This window comes from Triplophysa rosa, linkage group LG4 (genome assembly GCF_024868665.1).
Source record: "Triplophysa rosa linkage group LG4, Trosa_1v2, whole genome shotgun sequence".
Lineage (NCBI taxonomy): Eukaryota > Metazoa > Chordata > Actinopteri > Cypriniformes > Nemacheilidae > Triplophysa > Triplophysa rosa.
This window is the reverse complement of record NC_079893.1, coordinates 31449139-31457834: the sequence shown is the minus strand read 5'-3', so window position 1 is coordinate 31457834 and position 8696 is coordinate 31449139. Positions and strand designations below refer to the sequence as shown.

General features: G+C 41.6%; 2 protein-coding genes across 5 annotated transcripts in view; one reads left to right on the top strand and one right to left on the bottom strand.

Moving 5' to 3' along the window:
• Positions 1 to 2449, bottom strand: part of LOC130552779 (cytochrome P450 3A30) — an 8224-nt gene extending 5775 nt beyond the window's left edge. Inside the window, exons 1-9 of the mRNA XM_057331345.1 lie at positions 2277 to 2449; positions 2106 to 2199; positions 1936 to 1988; positions 1693 to 1792; positions 1432 to 1545; positions 1110 to 1198; positions 734 to 882; positions 219 to 346; positions 59 to 137 (exon numbers count right to left, since the gene is read on the bottom strand). Of these exons, the coding sequence (XP_057187328.1) occupies positions 59 to 137; positions 219 to 346; positions 734 to 882; positions 1110 to 1198; positions 1432 to 1545; positions 1693 to 1792; positions 1936 to 1988; positions 2106 to 2199; positions 2277 to 2341 (871 nt within the window). The 5' untranslated portion in view covers positions 2342 to 2449. The remainder of the gene's footprint in view (positions 1 to 58; positions 138 to 218; positions 347 to 733; positions 883 to 1109; positions 1199 to 1431; positions 1546 to 1692; positions 1793 to 1935; positions 1989 to 2105; positions 2200 to 2276) is intronic.
• A 1064-nt stretch (positions 2450 to 3513) lies between these two features.
• LOC130553112 (uncharacterized) lies at positions 3514 to 8471 on the top strand. Of its 4 annotated transcripts, none has more exons than XR_008962809.1 (4): positions 3514 to 3579; positions 5012 to 5129; positions 5277 to 6809; positions 7949 to 8467. XR_008962809.1 is itself a non-coding variant. In XM_057331860.1 (4 exons), the coding sequence occupies exon 4, from the start codon at positions 5284 to 5286 to the stop codon at positions 6619 to 6621; it is 1338 nt and encodes a 445-aa protein (XP_057187843.1). In that variant the 5' UTR covers positions 3563 to 3579; positions 3848 to 3915; positions 5012 to 5129; positions 5277 to 5283; the 3' UTR covers positions 6622 to 8471. The 4 variants fall into 4 exon arrangements, 3 of the variants coding, with proteins under 3 accessions (XP_057187841.1, XP_057187843.1, XP_057187842.1); XM_057331860.1 differs by adding an exon at positions 3848 to 3915 and having other exon boundaries at positions 3563 to 3579; positions 5277 to 8471; XM_057331858.1 differs by having other exon boundaries at positions 5277 to 8471.
• Positions 8472 to 8696: the final 225 nt, after the last annotated feature.

Here is an 8696-nt window from a genome sequence, read left to right as displayed (position 1 = left end):
AGATTAAAGTCAGAGTGATGTCAGAGTGACGTCAGGATTTCTCTGTATGATTCTTCACCTTTCTCTCTCTGTTCACCAGGTTCTGATTTGCCGGCTGTCTGAGAATCCACCATCAGCTGCAGGAAGTCGACTCTTTTCTACAGGAAGTGATGAACATCTGATCACAGGTCTGATTGTGAGTATTCTGAGTGTTAGTTTGTGATGTTCATGTGTTTTACCTTGTGATCGTTGGCCACTCTCTCAGACTTGAGCTTCTGTAGGGCAGCGTAGAAGAAATCTGTGACCGATGTCGGGAAAAAGGCCAAATCCATTTTCTCCAGGACGGGTGCCATGAAAGGAAATAAAGCTAACAAAGAAATTGAAAACAGCTTTAAAGCATTTTATACAACCAAACCAAACACGCTGTTTCAGTGTTTCCTACAGTAGTCATGTTGCCAGAAAGAAATGAGAATGCTCTCATCATTTACTCATGTCATGTCAACCCTGTATGAGTTTCTTTCTTCTTCAGAACACAACAGAAGATATTTTGAAGAATGTTGATGATCAAACAACACTGAACTCTATTGACTTCCATTGTATGAACACAAAACCATTGAGACATTTCTCAAAATATCTTCTGTTGTGTTCCACTGCTGAATGAGTCACATGTCTACAACCTCACAAGGGAGAATAAATGATGAGAGATTTTTTGGGGCATAGTTTTGATTGTTGTGATGTTGTGTTGGCGTTTTACCGGCAAACAGAAACAGAGGGTTCAGAAAGTCAAACTTGAGCATTTTTTTGATGTTGGTCACAAACGGATCTTTGGGGTTGTTGATAGAGTCGATGTCAACACTGAACGCTGTACTGGTGACCACATCCATACTGTATCCTCCAAACAACCTGAACACATTCAGAGAAGACACCAGAATATGACACACCACACGCAGTGTTTACCACCATCTTGATGAGATGATTCAGGCTTAAACAGCTTTTGCTCTGATGACTGCAGTGATATGACAGTCTGTTGAGTCACCTCTGAGAATCTGATGTTACACAACAACAACCCACTCCTGATAAGTGTGCGCTGTGTGTGTGTGTGTGTGTGTGTGTGTGTGTGTGCGTCTCACTCTTTAATGTCCACGGCTTCTCCTCGATTGGCTGATTTTCCCAGATTCTGATATAAAGTTTTTGAGTTTGTTTTCATGATGTCAAACATCTAAAGAATGAAACAGTCACACATCATCATCATCATCATCTGTCATTCAAAGTGTGAATGTGAAGATGCTTTGTGTTCCGTTACTCTACAATGATTGTGTTGTTTGTGTCATGCTAGAGGATGCGATACTCAAGTTTGTCTTCTTTGTGTTGTCACGTGTGTGTGTGTGTGTGTGTGTGTGTGTGTATATGTTGTTATACAGCACATGCAGAAGTTGTTGTGTGTTCACAGACCTCTTTCAATCTTCCGCTGGTGAAGGAGGGAGACAGAACACTGCGGATTCTCCTCCAGTCATCATCTTCAACAATAGACACAGCGTCATACAGCGGACCGTTCAGACGAAAGTTCTGTACACACACACACACGCACGCACGCACGCACGCACGCACGCACGCACGCACGCACACACACACACACACAAACACAATATCTTAATATTCTTCATCTGCTGCTTTTCTCCATACAGTATCAGTCATGTGTGGTTGTGATTTTACCCTTCTGTTAGTGAAGAGAGAGTAACATTCTTTCACCAGGACGGTTTTGAAGATGGACAGATCCAAAATACACAGAACAGGTTGCCTCGCGTCATAAATTCTGTAAAAAAAGATTTTATAACCAACAATAAGTTACAGGCACACCATTTGTGTGTTTGATGTTTGGAAACGACACGTCATGTGTAACACTGTGTGAAGTGATCTGAAGTGATCTGTGAGATGAATGTCATGAGTTAATCTTACCCCCAGACTTTTCCATACTTCTTAAAACACTCCAAATCGAAATCAAAAAAACCCTGGAAGAGAACAAGCACATGTGATGATGACGAGAGTTATTTAAAAGCTTGAAGACACTGGGATTCCTCAGACAGACGGGATCTTGTGTTGAGAGTGGAAGAGAACATGAAACTCACCTTTCTGTATTCCAGCATGGTTCCAAAGAACGGGAGGGGTTTGGGTCCTGGAATCCCCAGATTCTTGAAGAAGCTCAGAGGCCAGTATCCATATCTACACACATCACAAAAACACATCAAGAGTGTTTGATATCACAACTCACACAGGTCCTGCATCTGAGTCACACTTACATGATGAGAAGAGCCACAAACGTGACGAGAAGAGCCCATGTTTCAGCTGAGAACAACACCGTCATGTTTTCTGCTCTCCAGCTGATTGTGTAAAGACACACACGCACACGCACGCACGCACGCACGCACGCAGAGATTTTATTCTGCTCTCAGATTACACATTAACTCACACTTCACCTTTAAACACACCTACAGCAAACACAACAACACCATGACATTCTGCTTTTGCTCTTTTCTCCTCTATATTAGGAAATGTGTTGCTGTACAACAATACATATCAGCTGTTGTCCTTTTCATAGGTCTTCAGAAACAGATGTTACACACAGACATCAATGCACATCACACATCCAGAATGCCATGAAATCTACATTTGATATAGACATCTTTTTATTTGACACGTTTCATTTGTTTACTTACATATACTTTATTTGACATTTCATTCTATATTTGATCTCTTACTCAGCACCTTATTTTAAGTTGACTCTATGTAAAGTAAAGACTTAATGTATGTCTTTTGTTACATGTTCAATGCTTTGGCAATATTGTAAGAACACACAATCATGCCAATGAGAGAGAGAGAGAGAGGGGTGACTGAGTGTATTTATTATCTGAATATTAAACAGAGTTGATCTTTGTTGTATTCCTCTCACCGCACATGTGATGTTATCTGTATCATATGGATGATGCGTGATGTTTATGATCACAGACCAGAGGGCAGTGGAAATGGGAGGGATGAAGTTGAACAAGGAGTTAATAGCTGTGATTTAACCATGATTTAATAGCTTGTAGTGAGTTTCAACATACACCCCATTCCTGCACCTGCTTTACTCACATGCACCTTTTCAAGTGGAACGGGTTGATTTTTGTGGTCAACCAGAACATTCTGCACTCTCTAAATGTTCTTTTGACTGAGAACAAAATGATTATGAAAGGTTTCCTCAGACATAGGCTTCAGGGAAACATGGAATCTATTTAATGTCGATAAAAATACATCCTCTTCAAAATAACCCGTTCTCAAACAGATTCCCCTCACACAACACAGTGTTCATTCATCAAATCACACTAATAACACAAACTCATACACACGTCACATCAAATGACACACAATTATTCTGTAGTTCATATGAATTTAAATGACAGAATTAAAATCGAGATGAATGACGGGTGTAATGCGCCAAAGAAGAAGAAGAAGAAGAAGAGATGAATGACGTAGAGTGATTCCTCCTCGAGCGCTAGAGGTCGCTGTGACTGTGCTTCACGTGACCGGAAGTGTCAGTCCTCGATGTTTAAAGGCTCCGTACCGGTGCGTCTCATTTCTGTCTGTAATGTTTTGCTTTCTGTATTTTATTTGTTTTTACACGTGCTGTCAGGAGCTCGATGGTTTTCTCTCTTTAGTGTTTAATGACTGAAGCTTTTTCTCGCGGTTTGTAGTTTGCACACAGTGTCATCACCTTCTCCTGAGGAGAATAACACGAGAATATCTGTCATGAATCTGAATAAATCCAGTGCGTGAATATAAATGAAAGTGTCCATGCGACAGGAGACTGACGTCTAAAGTCTTTTCTCTGAAGGTCTTTGTGTTCGTTCAAGTTCAGTCTCGAGTACATCACGTGACTGTAACGTGCGGTGGGGAAACACGGTAAAGTCCACACTCTTAAGGGTTCACTAGATAGTGTGACGGCAGATTTGAGCAGAAAGGTCGGACTTTCTTCACAGGGAACGAGCGATTTTATTGATTGATTCTACACTCATTTCCCGTATGCACATGAATCATGCTGTTATTATAGTAAAAATGTAGTAAACATGTTTTTTTGGTGGATTGAAACTGTGGTTATTGTAGCGAGATCATGGTAAACTTGTGACCTTGATACTGTAGTAAAACTATAGGTGATGATTGTAATGGCGGCTTCATTGTGAATTTGACCACAGTAGCACAATGGTAATGTAGTGTTTGTAGTAAAACCACAGGGCCGCACCATTGATCCTATTTTAATCCTGATTTATGCTTCCCACAATTAACTGAGCGTATGATCGTTATGATAATCATGTTTTAAAAGCAAGCACAAAACTCCTGATCAGGTCAGAAAACCATCGCAAAGCTTGTATCATTTCATCTGACACTTTATCAAGGAAATAAAAAGCACAACATTTTTTTTACACATCAATTTGAATACTTCTTTGCACAACCCGCAGACAATCATGAGGGGTGACCAATAGTAATGATTTATAAAAATAAACAACAAGAAATTAAAAATGGAGTAGCAAGGATTCATTCAGAAGGTCACAAAATGTTCATGTTTGTGGTGAAGTCGAGTGTTCAGATGATTGATTTTGTGCTTTAAAACACGGTGTTGAAGAAGTTCAACGGCAGCAGATTATAACACATTCATTGGCTATATTCAAGTAATAAATAAACATGCTGAAGTGACATTAAAAACAGGAGTTCTGAACTGGCAAAATAATCCAGTTTATTAATCATGATTAAAATGTTGAGCAAAATAACCGTGATGATCATTTGACCCATGATCGTGCAGCCCTAGAGACCACGAATCGACTATAATCTCACCACAGTTGCTGTGGTTTTACAACAAATGTTACAGTGAAACATTGATTAACATAGTAACATATCATCGTGTCATTGTATCGAGTATCATTGTTAGCTTATATAAAAGCTGCTGCTTCTTCAAATTGAAACCGAGTCACAGTAACGTGTGTCATGTGTTGTGTTATTACAGCTGTGTTGTGCTATATGAAGATGAAGATGATGATGATGATGAGGTTGTAGGCTATAGACCATAGACTCATGAGCTCGTGTGTTTTGATTGACTGACAGGGAAACAGACGCTCACACAGGTAACACTTTACACATTCTCTTTTATTTACAGTGTTGAAGTTATTTATAATTCTGAGTCATCACATGTCTCTCTGTAGTCTGAAACTAAACTGCTGACTTTAGATGACCTGAAATAAATAATAAAAAATCCTTTGTGTCTTCTACAGCGTGATCATGGTGAGGACGTATAAAAGAAAGACCAACAGGGCGAGCACGACTCCAGACACGATGCTGAAGGCCGTCAGACAGGTGCTGGTGTTCAAGAAGACCATCCGAGCCGCAGCCGAGGAGTTCGGCATCAATTATCGCACCCTCGCTCGATACTGTACCAAAATTCCCCGAGAGGAGGTGGAGGGAGACGCCGAACACCCGAGCTGCACGGTGGGCTTCATCGGCGCCAGACAAGTGTTCAACCCTGAAACAGAGACGGAACTGATCTCCTGCATCTCAAGAGCAACTGACATTTATTACTCGCTGCCACCCAAAGCCATCAGAAAGCTATCCTATCAGCTGGCGAAGAGGCACCAGCTGCACATGCCGGCGTCATGGAGGGAAAATAAACAAGCCAGCGCCGACTGGTTCGCTGCTTTTCTGAAGAGACATCCCACGCTGTCCGTCAGATCGGCAGAACCGTCGAGTCGCTGCGCTACAGGCCACGCTGAGATGTTTTACAGCAAACTGAAGGAGCTCACGGAGCGACACCGTTTCAAACCTGAGGACGTCTGGAACGTGGATGAAATGGGCATCAGCTCGTCTCAAAGAGCCGATCGTGTGGTCATCAGAAGAGGACAGACGCAGCTCGGGTGCGCGTCTGACAGAGGACCTCTCGTGAGCGTGGCCTGTGCCGTCTCCGCCGCCGGAAACACCATTCCACCTTATTTCGTCTTCCCAAGAGTACAGTTCAGGGAGCACTTTCTGACCGGCGCGCCCGTCGGGAGCTCGGGCGGAGCAAATCTTAACGGTTGGATGAGAGAGGAGCAGTTCGTCGAGTTCCTGCGACATTTCACACGTCACACCGAATGCTCGCCGGAGCGACCCTGTCTCCTGCTCCTCGACAGTCACGCATCACATCTGTCCATCGAAGGACTCAGTTACGCCAAAACAAACGGCATGGTGATGCTCTCCTTCCCTCCACACTGTCCTCCGAGCGTACAGCCGCTGGAGCGCTCCGTCTACGAGCCCTTTAAGAAGTGTGTGAACGCAGCCATCGACAGCTGGATGCTGGGAGGCCCCGGGAGGAGTCTCACCATTCATCATATTCCGGGAATCGTCTCCAGCGCGCTCCCGCTGGCCGTCACTCCAGACAACATCACAGACGGCTTTAAAGCGTGTGGAGTTTTCCCTCTCGACACAAACAAAGGATCACTGACCGACCGCTCTCAACCTTCTGCGTCCAACCACTCAGACGACACGAGTGAATGTGAGCGTCAGCCCACAGCAGAGAAACTTCACTTTTACCAAAGACTGAAAAACTCGGAGAAAGACGGCGCTCATCTCCACCGGCTCTCCTGACGTCAAACACACACGCACACAACACAATCTCAGTATTTTTTCAGTTGAATTAATTTGCTGTTTGATACATTATTGCTAAGTGTTATTAAATATGACACATTTCAAACAGACATGTTGTGGACGAAGACTTTTTACTCTCAAAAGTATTTCGTTTTTCAAATCCTCAAAACGGTGTCAACGAAGAGCAGGTAAGCCCGTGACAACATGCCTCGATATGTTCAGAGAATGTGCTCTCGTGCTCCAGATAATGTGTAATAATGTAGTTTCATTTAGGCTCTATCTTTGGTCTTGAATCTGATATACCATTTGACTGTTTTGATGTGTTCTTACGAGAATCTTAAGGTGTGACGACCTCGGCCGTCTGGCTTTAGAACTGCAGCTTTGTCCACCAAATTAAAATGCACCAGACGCTCCTTTTAAAAATGACTAAGTCGAGGGAGACCTTTGCTTTTGAGCATTTGTTTTGGTTACTTTCCACATTTACACTTCAGCTTTGCATTACATTACATTTTCAGCCATCATGCACCTTTCATTACACACTGATCCGAAACCATTGTTGTTATCTTCTTTCCTTTTGGCTTTAATGTTTAGTGATTTTCTCCTTTTGTAACTTTGGCTGACCTCCGTTACACCAGCAACAATTTGTCTTTGTCTTGGAAGTATTTCAAACCATCACGTAGTGTCCAGTCATTATACATACACGACGAGAATCTGTGTAATAAATAGATTTTATTTGATTCACGACGACCTATTAGGTCACTTTCACTCAAATATAAGGATTTTGTTCGTCATTTTGTCGTGACAGGATTTGACGTGTCTCACAGACAGCCTTGTGTTTTTATTCTTTTGATAAAGGCTTCGTGGTGGTTTTTGATCTGGGCTAAGAATGTTTTGTGATTTGTTTATAATAATCTGGTCCTGATGTTTACATTGAGTCATTTTCACATTGTTTGGTGTTCAAAAGTGCAGTTGTGTTTTGTGTGTCTTGATCTTCAGCTCTATAATAATCATAATGTATAACACATCGTTTTCACTGTGAGTGAGTTGTGACGGGTTTGATGATCTGTTATCCATCTCATTGAACAGTTAGAGAAGAAACACAGAGGTATAGAAATGACAAGTAAATGAACGAATCGAAACACAAGACGAGTATAGTAGTAGTACAGGATCAGTGACTCTTATCCACGGCTCACGCTGCAGGGACATCACACACACACTTCTGAATAAAAACATTTCTTATGCACTTTAACACCTCATTGTCATTTTAATGGAACACCAGTAACAATGTCCCTTTCTCTCTTTCTTTGTGTTTTGTCTTTTCTCACAGAGCTGACAGAAGGAACCAAAAACAAGAAGAAGGGAAATCCACACGAGTGTAAGAATGCTGATGTCAGCAGGACTTTAAATATGAAGTCGAGTTCAATATTTACATCAACCAGCAGGTGTACGGATGAACCTCTGTTTCTGCTTCTAAACAGCTTTGTGGATCAAATGTGCAATAGTCCGCGTGAGCCGTACACAGTCTGTCACGGTTATATTTTCACATAGACACCAGACCAAAGTCCTCCTGATTCACAATAAGCCTGTTTTAACATCATCCTTCACTTCATTTTTCTTGAACTTTTCACCCCTCATTCTTCTACTGAATGAGCTTTAGATCATAAAGACAGACGCTTCATTCATGGAATTAATAAAGACCGAATAACAAAGCCAGAAGATGCTTTAAAATACTTGAACGTGACAATACTGCACGAGATCAATCAGAAATAAAACACAACGCCTCTGTCAGCTGAAGTTTAGTTCAAATCTATGGGCAAAACGAGTTCGATGTAGGGCTGCACGATTATGACAAAACTCATAACTGTCAATTATTCACCTCGATATTGTACTGGAGATTATTCGGCTGTATGTTAAAGCTTTGACATGTTTTTTAACGTTCGCATCTCATTTACATCCAAAATGAAATATAATATAATGTAAAAAATATATAATAATTACGGAAGTTATGTTCTTAATAAAAAATTAAGGACACTTAATCTTAAAGTCACTGTTTCGCCACTGTACACGGTGGCCAA

Excerpts from the sequence above, each read along its gene's own strand:
- LOC130553112 (XM_057331858.1), top strand. The coding sequence starts at position 5,284 with ATGGTGAGGACGTATAAAAGAAAGACCAACAGGGCGAGCACGACTCCA.